At 40.4% G+C, this 13112-nt stretch overlaps 1 protein-coding gene across 1 annotated transcript in view; it reads left to right on the forward strand.

Moving 5' to 3' along the window:
- LOC144768957 (baculoviral IAP repeat-containing protein 7-A-like) overlaps positions 1 to 10509 on the forward strand; it is a 52585-nt gene extending 42076 nt beyond the window's left edge. The window contains exons 5-6 of the mRNA XM_078652956.1: positions 234 to 464; positions 10457 to 10509. Coding sequence (XP_078509082.1) covers positions 234 to 464; positions 10457 to 10509 — 284 coding nt within the window. The remainder of the gene's footprint in view (positions 1 to 233; positions 465 to 10456) is intronic.
- The last annotated feature ends 2603 nt before the right edge of the window (positions 10510 to 13112 follow it).

Below are 13112 nucleotides of genomic sequence, written 5' to 3' on the forward strand. Positions count from 1 at the left end.
CTAGAGACTGGCTGTTAAGAAAGCAATGTATTCTTGTTGGTGGTTGGGAGAAAGGCAAAATATCAATTCTTTCAATCTTGTGACTTGCCTATTTTTTCCCCTCTAAGCTATCTATCACGATTTGGATCTTCCAGTAAGATTTCACTACAGGCATCTATGCCTCCTTGCAGTAACCTGGATGAAAATATTAATTACAAATGTGAATGAATTATCTTTGTTTGGAACCTTTCTAGGGTCCGGCTCTTATCCTGCTGCTTCATCTCAATCTCTTGCCACTGGACCATCGTTGGATGATCTGGTCACGTCACGGACTTTCGTTGTGGAGTACTTCGAGCAGACCAAACAGAAGTTCCAAGCTACATTAATGGAGGATCTGGATTCCTGGGATTCCTTCTCGTCTCATCTCTACTTACTCAGTGACCGAGAGAGCCTGGAATTTGACTTGGACAATGTTTCTTTTGAAGGTAAACTTGTCCTCCCCTGGATCTCCTGCCTGGGATCACATCTTGCTTTCTGCTTTCAAAAGTTTGCATGGGTTCAAAGAAAAAAGTTACTTTCTCAATACATATACTTTGCGTCATAATCTGCTTTGGTGTAACTGTTACACGCCATATGGATTTATAGGTCGTTGATTATGATTAGTGCAGGTGAACTGCCAAGCTGTAGCTACAGTTCTTCAATTCAGGGTCACCTCTAAATGCCCCTTTGGCAAAACACTTTCAAAAGTAAATGTGTATTTTCGGTGCTCTGGCATATCTCCAGTTCTTTCCACTAGTTCGTTATCTTGCTCGGGAATAACGATTCGTTATTTGAAGTTATGCATCCTACATGGTCAACTGGTGGGGTTGGTGTGCTTGGGGAGGGTTTCAGGCCCAGTTACCGTCAGCCTTCTTCCTTGTCTGAAAATAGGCTTCGACCGGATTCAAATCTGCCCCATGTACTCTGCACATCCCACTAAAGCATGTTGGCTTTTCTGTTTATGCTTCTTTGCTTAGAATAGGGTATAAAGTCTAAAAGATCGGTTGTCTTGGGTGTAGTCCATGGAGGGAGGGTGTGTGGTAGCAGGACATTGATTTTGAGGCTGTATTTAAGCTCTGGCAGATTCAAGACCTTTAGTTTGTTTTTTGAGGTGGTGTAAAGCTTGATGATTATGCTCCTTACTCCTTAAGGAGTCCAACATGAGCACCTTCTGCCATCAGTACGAAGTGTATATTTTTGACTAGTTACATCTTAAGTTACTTTTTTTTTTTTTGTAATTCTTTTTTTAAGAGGATGAGTATTTGATAGTTCTGATGCCTTTGCCTCATTGTGGTTTTTTTTTCGTTTTCTTTCAAGCATGTGGGTTAATCAATTGACTACTGGACCCTGAATTGCTGATATATATATTTATTCTTGAAAAAGAGGTTGCCGCTCCGGTGGATCGCACTCGCCGGAGGTCAGGCCAAAGACAGGATATCTCCCCACATGTGCGCTGCCTACGCGTTTCGGGACTCCTCCCTTCCTCTGGGCAGCTTTAGCACAAAATGAAAGGCACCAGTAAGTTATAAGGAAGTCCCATCTTTATTTTTCATAGTAAGTCCCGATATGAACCAGGTGAGTAGAACTGTAGCATGACCTCTATCTCTCTAAGTCTATCGCGCACCAGGAACCCTCCAGAGACCGGAGGGTAGGAGCAGGAGGAAGGGTGATGAGTCGACCGATACAGGAAGGAAGAGATTGGTTTGGGGCGTAACTCCACAGCGGTAGGTCAACCAGCAATCTCTGACCTATTTTCGTTTAAACACACTAGAACCATGCAAAATCAGGTGGTGACTACAGCTGCTCCTCTGTCAATCACCAGAGCTGCTCCTATCCAGGTGTTTGAGACCGCTTTAGAGGAAACACATTCCTTTGGGAACCAGAATGCAGGTGAGAAAAATCATGTAATCAACCCTATTGAGGCTGTAGAGGGCGCACTGCAGTTTTAACAAACTTTGGTTAGTCCTGCAACCACTGTGAATGTTTATGGAGGGTCCCTCTTCCATCCTCCCAGGGAAATCAAACTCTACTTTGCTAGATATGGCTCCCTGAGGAAGGCAAAAGTGTTAGCTTCTCCTGGACCTATGGGGTGGTGGCGAGATTTATTTTTCTCTAACTGATGACTGACTCTTCAATGCCTGAACTAGTCTTCGACCTTCACTTTGTCGTGCTAAACAAGCTGTAGGTTTTGGGGTGAATCCGTTGTCCTCGCCGGTCCGAGTCGGTCAGGGCAGAGGGAAGGGTTCGAGGAAATCAATGAGCCTGCGCAAGAAACTGAGAGCAGGTGATAAGAAATCTGGAGTTCGACATCAAGGCTCCCCCTGGAAAGACACCCCCCACGCTTAGATGGGAATACTCTGGCGTTCCACTACTTGATCAGCAAGGGTGGAGGATCTACCCTCAGGGGGAGGGTTGGTCTGCCTCGACTGACAAGCACCACATCAGAAGCGGTATCAAGCAATGTGATTGAACCCTCACCATCCGTGATCTTGGCCACTATCGAGCGGATGCAAGGGGAGTTTCGGACTGACAACCTTCCCTGAGATTTCCGACAGGATGACTATGGTAGAACCGCACACAGACACTCAAAATGGAGGTCTCTAAACTAAACTCTGATAATTTCCCAAGATCCTTAGTTTACGGACCTGATGTGGAAACTTGAGCACGATAACCGACAAAGGAGAAATAACTTGAGACTGGGCATTCCGGAAGGTGCTGAGGGAGTAAACTCCAGAGGCTATATAGTTAAACTCCTAAAGGGTGCATTACCAGAACACCTTGATTGGGATTGGGGAAAAAAAGATAGAGTGCATTGTTCCTGTACCATCAAACAAGCGGGCAATACTACATACCCTCGGTCTGTACTGGTGTACTTCGGAAACTTTTTTATCAAGATGAGAGTTTTTACGATTTGGCAGGCCCCAATACTAAATCTGAAAGTCTCTTTTTTATTTTTTTTATTTTTTTTTTTGTGCACAACCGGACTTTGCCCAAGGTAGAGTGAAGATAATGTTTAAAAAAAAAAAAAAAAAGTTTGCTCCCTTTCAGAAGTTAGGCACTGAGGTATACTTAAAAAAAAAGTCAGCAAAACTGAACCTTATCTTTAAAGGGCATACTTGCAGCTCAGAGGTGCATGCCCAGCAATACCTAGATATTTTGCGGGCAGGGTCTGATCTAAAGGCTAAGATTAAAGGGGGCAGATGAAGCTTGATAGTGAAAGCAAATGTGTAAAGCGGGGCAAAATATTTTTTAATCCATAAATGTTGAATAAACTTAACTCGCTGAGTGGTTAATTGTAGTGTTTTTTGGGGGGGGGGTGCTTGGGAATCTGGTGTGGTTCCTCAGATGGCGTCACCAGGCTATGCCTGCTCGCTCATTGGTTGGGAATGGGTAAAGTTGGGGGGGGGGTGGAGGCAGGCTGCTGTAGGAGGCCACACCGGGGGGTGCTTGACTGGGAAGGGGTTTGGGGAGTGGGAATCCTACACGCTCGGGAGAACGTGGAGCTGGGAGTTTGGCTAACTGGGAGAGAACTTCGGTGTGTTATTTTAGTGTTGGAAGCCAAGGATTTTTATTTTTTTTAAGTAAGACTATGGCTAATAACCAGATGATGATGATTGCCTCAACATTTGTGGTCTCAATGATCCTAAAAAGAGAGCTACAACTTCAATTGGGCTAAAGGTTCTGAAAGCAGATGTTTGTTTGCAAGAAACTCATATTGAAGCTTGACAGTGGGATGTTTATAACACTGTGGGTTATAGACTTGTATGTGGGACTTCACAAGGGGCACGTACCAAGTAGGTGTCTTGATTTTGGCCCAAGGCAATTGGCAAAAATTTACACAAGTAGAGGCCAACATAAAGGGTAGATGGGTACCTGCAGATTGTCATACTCCTGTGGGGAGAAATTCATGTTGTGCTCAATTTATGGTAGCATACTCTGACCCCTCTAATAACCAGATATCTTGCTAATTAATTCACCGTCCTCCACCTATAGTTTTATGTGGGGATTTTAACATCAACCACCCCGGCAATTTTGACAAGGAGGGGAGGGGAGGGGAGGGGGGGGGCACGACCACTGATGTATACTGGCCGAAAACCCAAAGTATTTCAAGCCCATAAAGGGGTGTGCAAAGTTCATGGCCTGATAGATGGCGCTGGTGTAGAAAGTAACGGATGGGGCATGGGTTTATGTATTTTTCTGCACCATGTTCCAAACAAGCGCGCCTCTATTCCATTTTTGTGTCAAATAAGCTCATCACAACTTGTAAAATTGAGCAATACCCACAGTTCCTTTCAGATCCCAAGCCACTGGCATTAGAAATACAAGGTATAAGGGGGGGTAAACACCAAACACATGGACTTTTGAGCGTGCCCTGCTTGCTAACGAAGAATATTGTAAGCATATTAGCGGGTGGATCCCCATATTGTTTAAAGAGATTAGTGGTAGTTCTTCTTTGAGCACAGTGTGGGACATATTCAAATATTGCCTAAGGGGGAGAGACTAAGGTTCTCAATGAATCCGGGGCAGCAAGAGGCAATTTATACAAGCTAAACATGATAACCTAGTGGTGGCAGAGGAAAACCTAATAAGTTACACAGCAAGCTGGGGATATAAAAAGCCCAAATTGGTAGCCACTGCTATTGTAGAATTGGAGTTGATTTTTACAAATGGGGCAGCAGAAAAGTATATTGCATGGAAGTAAAGATTGTACAAGTGTAGTGAGTAAGTTGGGCACCATCTGGCAGGTTACAGCAAGGCAGAAGGGCACAAGTGAGCAGGTCGGACCCCACTCTTGGAAGTTTCAGATGCAAGAAAAATTATAGAAGCTTTAAGTATTTTATCAAACTCTATGTACTAAAGATACCAGGGACTGTCCTTGGCAGATTGAAGAGTTCCTCAAAATGAAGCCCATTAATAAATTTTCTATAGATGAGCAGGAATCTCTAGCAGGGGAGCTACTATGGGAAGAGATTTACCTTGCAATCTCTATTCTTTACTCCGGTAAAGCTGCAGAAGTGGATGCAATCCCATTGGAATATTCTAGAATATTTGCTACCCAATCGAAAGATATGATGACTCCACTATTAAATGAAATATATAGTGGAGGTCCCTGCCAGACTTGTGGTCTATTGCTAAAATTGAAGTATTTAAAAAAATAAAATAAAGTAATAAGGTATTGGTAGAGTTGGGCTCATATCATCCGATAGCATTCATAAATGGAGACTCAAATCTACTCTTAAGGTATTAGCAGTCAGAGGAATTAAAGCCGTATAACTCCACAGATACAAACATTCACTACAGGTTTATAACATGTCCCGCCCTGTGATTGCTCGGAACTGGACAGGGGTGCCCTTGCTTCCCATTCTTGTTTGCGCAGTTTATCGACGCATTTATAAGAAATTGTGCAAAGCATTGCAATTCCTCTGCCCCCAATAACTATGCAGAGATACGAAAGCAAAATCTTGGCATACACAGATGTCGCAGTAATGACACTCAACCCAGAAGTTGCAATCAAAGTAATAGACGGAAGCCTCTGTTTTTGGGAATATTCTTCGACTTTTGGCTAAACCAAGGAAAACCCAAATCACTAATGATATTTTATTAGCAGACTAAATAGTAAAAAAGCAGTATCACGGGGTATGCATCTCTTCTAATGTAGAGAAGATTGTTAATCAAAACCTAGAGCCCTTGTCAAACAAAACTAGGAAAGAGTTAGCAAGGCTGAATAATTTGCATTTTACAAGAATTGCCCATTGTAATCTTTTAAAAATTCTTTTTTTCCCCAAAAATATTTATATATTCACTGAACAAAACCATAGGTTTCAGGGGCGTTGTAGTTAGCTGGACATTTCAGTCATACAAAACCATTGAAATTCCTCCGTTATAGTTAGTTGTACTAACTGTAACTCTCGCGCCTGCAATCCACTGGTGATGTCACACATTACATCATTCATGACCTGGTCAGTGACATCACTGATGACATCATCCAGGGAATGTGGTTTGTTATTTAAATATGTATTTGATATATATTCTATCAATCAGCGTTTCAGAATCAGTGGATATATACCTATCTTGAGGGGAGGATTTAGTAGCAGTGTGGTTGACTGTTTACTTAACTAATTTATAGTGTCTCACTAAATATATTGGATAGTGACTAAACTGTGTGAATATCTGTATTACTTTTTCAGTTGTTGTGTAAACTGCTGCACCAGTTGGTTACTAGCTATGTGAAAGTCTTTATTGGTTATTGATTAGTTAGCAGAGTATTTGTATGGTAGAGTGAATGTGTGTGTGTGGTTCGGTGGGGGGGGGGTTGTGACTGCCCAAAGATATGTGAATAGTTGATTCAGTATGTATATGACGTTAAGACTACATGTTATAACAGTTGTTTGGGTGAGTGAATAGCTTTATGAGTGTGGTGATGAGCAAATGTATCTCTCACTGCTACATGTCCAACAAACTAGAAAAATAAAAGGCAGTGTATGTGACAGTTGGTGTATACATAAGTGTAATTGATAGCATGAGTGACTGTATAGATAACTGTATACTTGTAATAGTGATTTCATAACACACTAAGTATGAGTTACTATCTATATAAATAAATGAAGTAGTATTGTATAAGTGTGTAGCTGAGTAAATGTAAATAGAATACATTGTTTGCAAAAGTAAGTAGGATGACTGCATAACTGAATAGTATGTGTGCTGATGTGTAATGTCAATATACGTGTATAAGTATATTTTATTGTGTTCTATTGATCATTGACATGTATGAGTGAAAATGAGTGGGTTTTTAGATACTTGAATTGCTGTGGCAATGGATTAAAATATGGTACTCTGTAATTTACAGTGATTGAAAGGTTATAGTAGTGTATGATGAGGTGTATCTGATTGTCATGTGGATGATGTCATCAGTGATGTCATTTGAGATGTCATCAGTGATGATCATCACCAGTGGATTGTGGGTGCATGAGTTACAGTTAGTACAACTAACTATAACGGTGGAATTTCAATGGTTTTGTATGACTGAAATGTCCAGGTAACTAGAACACCCCTGAAACCTATTTTTTTTAATGAATTTCTAAGATTTTTTAAATTATAATTCGTAACTATAACCTGTCTGAAACCTATGTTTTTTTAGTGAATTTCAAAGGTTTTTTTAAATGATTTTGAAATATATACATTTTCTTAAAGTGTTTTTTTTAAAGTGTTTTAACTACATTTTTTAAATCTTTTTATTTTTTAGATTTGTTGTTTTTTTCAATTACATTACACATTTTTGTAAAATAGATTTTAAATTTATTTTATATTGTTTTATAATATACTTTATTTTTATTTATTTTGTTCCATTTTCTTGGAGTCACGCACCCTGCTCGTTTACTGCGCGAAACGTGTCTGCCATTTTAGGGTTGCAGTCTAGGATCCGCGTAGGGTGTGCGACGGATACCACTTTTCCAACGCGGTTGCTATGCGACTTTTGCGCGACTTATGGCGCATACGCGAGCTGTTCGTATTACGCAACGTGACTGGCACGCGGTAGCGCATGACGTCCTATGCATATCGGACGCGGTGGGTGCGTGACTCCTGCGAGAATTTTTATGTTCAAAAGCAGATATAGATATATCTATATCCAGACATTATCTGAGGTAATTATAAAAATATTCTTTAACTTTCTAAAGAAGTACATCACTTTTAAATGCAATTTCGCGAAGTCTCGCAGGGTGCGTGCACCCTACGCGTACCCCATGTGACCAGAAAAGAAGAGATTTGATTGGTTCATAACACTTCCGATTCTATCGATTGAAGAAACCCACCCATTTCAATCATTCTTTCCAGACTTTCTTGGGAGAAACATCTCTCTGCTGAGAAGAACCTCTTTTGGCAAAGTGGACAACTATTATTACTTACAATGGCTTCAGGACAGGAGTTACCACCTGATTCAGACAACTCTTCAAATGAGGTATTTGTACATGAACCTCTACCTCGTGAGAGGTACACCTCGGTGGTTTGGAAGTTTTTTTCTTTCCCGGAGGGACTGAAGTCAATGCAGTGAAGGTGACATGCACAATCTTCAAAAGAGTGTTGTCAAGAGGTGACCCCAATAAGAAATACTCTTGCGGGACCGCAAGTATGATGAAACATCCAAGAACACAGCATCCTGTGAACTTCGCAAGGGAGGAATGTAGAAGATTGTCTCAAACCCCTCAGTCTGCTGTTCCTAGCACCTCTTCTGCTGCGGCTACATCTTCTGGAAATCTGGACATTCGTCCTCAATTTGCCAACGCAGAAATACACTGTATTAAGTGTAATAGATTGCTCTGCTATGGAGAGCAGTCTGTTGATTTGGTTTCTCGAGCACTAGAGAATCATCGGTGCTAGGGGTTTTTTATTTTTAGCCTGAAGTTCATTGTTTTCTTCCAGCAGTTGTCTTTTTTTTTCCATATAAAAAAAATCGTTCAATAAAAGTTAAAAAAAATAAAATAGTTTTCAGAACTAACTACTCTGGTTAAAGAGAGCTAAACTTGTATACTAGTGTGTGAAAGTTTACATGAATGTATGTCTAGTAGATAATTGACTGAAAGAGAACATTTGTGGTGAATGGATAAGTGCAGAACTATAAGGAAGTGCTGCAGCATGACACTGAAGTGTTTACCTACAGCGTGCTGTGGTACTTCCAAAACACAGGGATGTAACATATGTACATAAATATGTTGCAAGTCTCTGCTTCCCTTTCTTCGCGAATACATCAAATTTGGTCTCTTTTCGGGCCTTCTAATAAACTGGGAAAGATCGGTCATTAGCCCGCTGACGGCGGTCACTGGTCCACCTCCGGTCGAATACCCTCTAGTCTGGTCAGATGAACCAGTGAAATACCTGGGGGTGTGGATACCCCGAGATCCCAAAACAGTGATCAAATAGAACTACGGCAGGACCTATACTGCGCTGTGCCAACCGGTTGACTGCTGGGTGTGTTTGCCGCTATGCTTGGCGTATCGTATTGCCACGATTAAGATGGTTATCCTTCCCAGGTTCCTATACCTCTTCTGTAATATTCCCATCCGGCTGAAAATGCACTTTTTAAAAATGATTCAAACTCAATTACTTCGACTGGTTTGGGGTTCCAAGCAGCCACGTATCAGTTGGCAAACGATGACGCTTGACATTTGAGTAGGGGGGGGGTTCAACGCTCCGGATTTTTATGTATCTTACCTTTGTGGGCAAGCACAATCTGCATATTTCTGGTTTAAACCTCATGACTACGCCCCGCATGTGGCAGTGGAAGAAGGTGAAGCTCATCCGATCCCGTTAAGCAGCATCATCACACATACAGACACCCAGAGAGGAGATTAACACGCTAGATGTTCCGATCGATGCGTGGCAGGCAATCGGTAGGCGATCGGACAAACTTCCCTTGTATGCACCTGCCATGCCCATCGCGGGGCATGCTGCTCTGTCCGTTACTCAGGATCAGGGCTCAGTCACTGCGCTCCGAGAGGTAGGCCTCAACCGGTTAGGAGACTTATACCCAGAAGGATCATACATCATGAGTGCTGATCTGGAGTACATACAGAACCCACTTTTTTTTATTTCAATTAACCTGTTTCAAGCTACGAAGGGCGGTGAAAGATCATTTTACATGTTTCCCTGTGGAGCCTGAAACACTGAAGGCATTGCAATTGGTGATTACTGCACCCACACCGAAAAAGCTGATCACAAAACTATACAAAGCAGTCCAAGACGACACGACCCGTGCCCAGACAGAAGCATGGCGCACTGGAACACGATTGTGGATCCACCTATTACTGATGCAGAGTGGGCGCAGGTCTGTTCCTTGACAGGACGCTTAACGTCAAATAGCAACCTACGTATTATTCATCTAAAATTTTTGCACCAAGCCTATCACACACCCAAGAAACTATGTAGGATGAGACTCTGGGAGGTAGATCGCTGTAAAAGATGTGGTGCAGAGGGAGCGGATTTCCACGGCTTGGCCTTGCGAGAATGTACACAGATCCTGGAGAAGGTACTGGAGCTCCTGGGCACTATGACAGGGCTGGACTTGCAGTTCACACCATTAGTGTGTTTATTAGGATATGTCCCTCATATAAAAGGGGTGGTGGTTAGGTTTGTGAGTTGCCCTCCTTTTGGCGAAAAGGCGAACACTATTTACATGGGATAGCAGGTTGAGCCCAAAGACTGAAGGGTGGCTCAAGGACATGGTGTTTTGTCGAGAACAACTGGAGCTGTATGCGGAGGAGTTGCCTGTTTCTTCCAGACCAAAGGATATATGGGCCCCTCTAAGAGAATATTTACTGGCCTCCAGTGAAGCAGACTCAATTTAAGATGGTGGTTGTAGAGTAGTCTGTGGGGGGTGGGGGGATGGGGTGTTATTACACTCGGACGAAGTCTTTTTCTTATGTTTTCTTCTCTTTTGTTTCAGGTGATCTATTCGCTGTCGGAGCACGCATTGATATGTCTGTAACGGATGTATGACGTTACAACGCATGCTTTTACCACGCATGCTGTTACAACGCAAGTATTACAACGCAAACCTTTACAACGCATTACACTTGGGGGTGCTGGATAGTGAATAGTTTAATTTAATATTCCAACTCCAGTCCCCGTGGACACTAGGGAAGGTGTTAGATAGTAAATGAAAACTATTCCCTATCCTAGAGCGCCCCCCAGTGTAATGCGTTGTAAAGGTTTTCGTTGTAATACTTGCGTTGTAACAGCACTGCGTGGTATAAGTTTTGTTGTAAAGGATGTTTCCCATCTGTAACTAGGCGGGGGGTTGTGAATTGTAACATCGTCCACTCGCTGAATATAATGGCAATGTGTTATGTTTACTGTTCGAATTGGGCATGTTTCTGCACAGTACAGTCCTGAGAAATGTATGATGTATTATCTGAAACTCAATAAAAATTTTATTAAAAAAAAAAATTAAAATGTCTGTGCTGCCCTCTGCACAGCTGCTTATACTGCATTCATGTAGTGACACAGGCACCGTGCAAGGATGTCCGTGTCATGCAGAGTGTTTTTCTGCAGAAAGTGTCCCTTACTGCAGAAAAACAATCAGTAGAGGCATTTTTCTCATTCAATATATGCTATGCATTGTAGCATATATTGAAAGAGGAAAAAATGAGAAGTGAAAACAATTCTCCTTGTTGTGCTTTGCTACACCAATTGGAGGATAGTGCAGCATTCACAAACCTGACCAGATTTATGATTTTTGATAAGACTGGACATATGTATTGTTCTATGAGTGTTCTTTGCGAACCCACACAGCAAAACCTATAGAACGCTTTTTCAACGCAAAGTGGTGTGTATGATGAGATTGTATTTACATGGAAAACATAAGGTATACAGAATGCCTTTTCACCTTATAAATACGAGTTAATAGCTAGGCAAATTCTTATTATAGGAGTACATTTCTGTACTGCTAACAAAGAACAAGATACATTTATAAGTACTTATGTTTTAGGAAACTTATAGCACATATTTATACAAGACTGAAGAGAAGGGATGTGGCCTACTGTGACATGTGCAAAAACACTCCGTGATGTGCTTTAAGTTAAATAGTTTTATTTCTTATAATTCTAAAATTACCTGGACCTACAAGACCACCATATGTCTTTATTATGTACTATACCATGTATCTTGCAGACAGGTGCTCTGAAGCGGTCTCCTATTGCATGCCTGTCTGCAATGGAATTCTCTGGCACAAATCTAGTCCATCCATCTTCCTTTTTATTTAACTGTGTGCTAACACAGTCCATTGAGTATTTTAAGACTTACTTAAACTTACCTCAGCAGTAATGCATCTAAAAAACGCTACACATTTTATTCCGTTGATTTTTATAATGTAAATTGTGGTAAATTGCTTATTTTAGAATTAGGATCTGTGAAAGAAAAGAAATAGTTATAACATGTAGTAATACATTTTTAACAGCACAGCATAATTTTAACATTTTACAAAGTAATTTCTTTGCCTTTTTTGCTGTTCTCAGAATATATTGAATTTCACTAGAAACAGTGATTTCAATCGTACTCATCCCATAACAGCGGGCAAAAAAAAATCAGATTGTTTAAAAAAAAAAAAAAAACAATCCATTCATAGTAAAATACTGGAAAATACAAATCCCACATATATAAAATGATTCATGATAAGAAAATGTTATAACTTAAATTGATAAATACTGTAAATGATGTCAGTTAAAATTATACACCGAGACAATGTGCAACAAAAAGTCCATAATTCAAAGAAATACCTTTCCTTGAGGACAAATTGTATTTTTGCAGTCCTTTTTATGTAAATTGTCCAATGGTAATCCTATTAAATCATAATAATAAATTCCTCAGAGGCTGAATTATCTTACTAAAACTTTGGCTTTAAAAATATTAGGTAGGAATTTGGTAATTCGAAAGGCAAACTTTGTTTGAAAACCAACTCTGCATCATTACAAAGAGTCCAGCCATTGTCAATTTTTAGATAGGCAGTGTAATGTCCAGATGTTGTTGAAGCACCATCATGGAAAATTATTGCTACTGCTACAAAAGTCCTTCCTGATATTGATAGTTGTGTAGCTACAAAATGTTTTATTAAAGTGTCCAATTTTCTTCCGTCAGCTGTACAACGTTGCATCATTAAAATGATATATTGTCCATATCTTTGTATAAATGTTGATAACATTTCTGATTTGCATTGGCTACACTATGTTTTGATTTGCAACTTTAACTAATTTATTGACACTGATTTTACAGTCCCATAAAAGCAAATCTAGAAATCTTTCAGTGTCTACATTACTGCTACATGTATACATACAATTTTCACAATAATCCCATTTATAACAAAGGCCAAAAATATTCTGTCTACACCTTCATTTTCTAATACAGTAAGCATATACATTAGAACTTCCTGAGCATCTTGTTGGCTATTTTTTGTAAATTGTGTAGAACCAGAACATACATCATCAGAAACTGTTTGTATTTTACTTGTATCAGTTCTTAATTTTTCATAAACAGAATGCAACAAGCAACACAATTTTTTTTCCTGATTCTCCATAATTTGCTGTTGCAAACCTGTAAGAAAAAAA

This window comes from Lissotriton helveticus, chromosome 7 (genome assembly GCF_964261635.1).
Source record: "Lissotriton helveticus chromosome 7, aLisHel1.1, whole genome shotgun sequence".
Taxonomy (NCBI): Eukaryota; Metazoa; Chordata; class Amphibia; order Caudata; family Salamandridae; genus Lissotriton; species Lissotriton helveticus.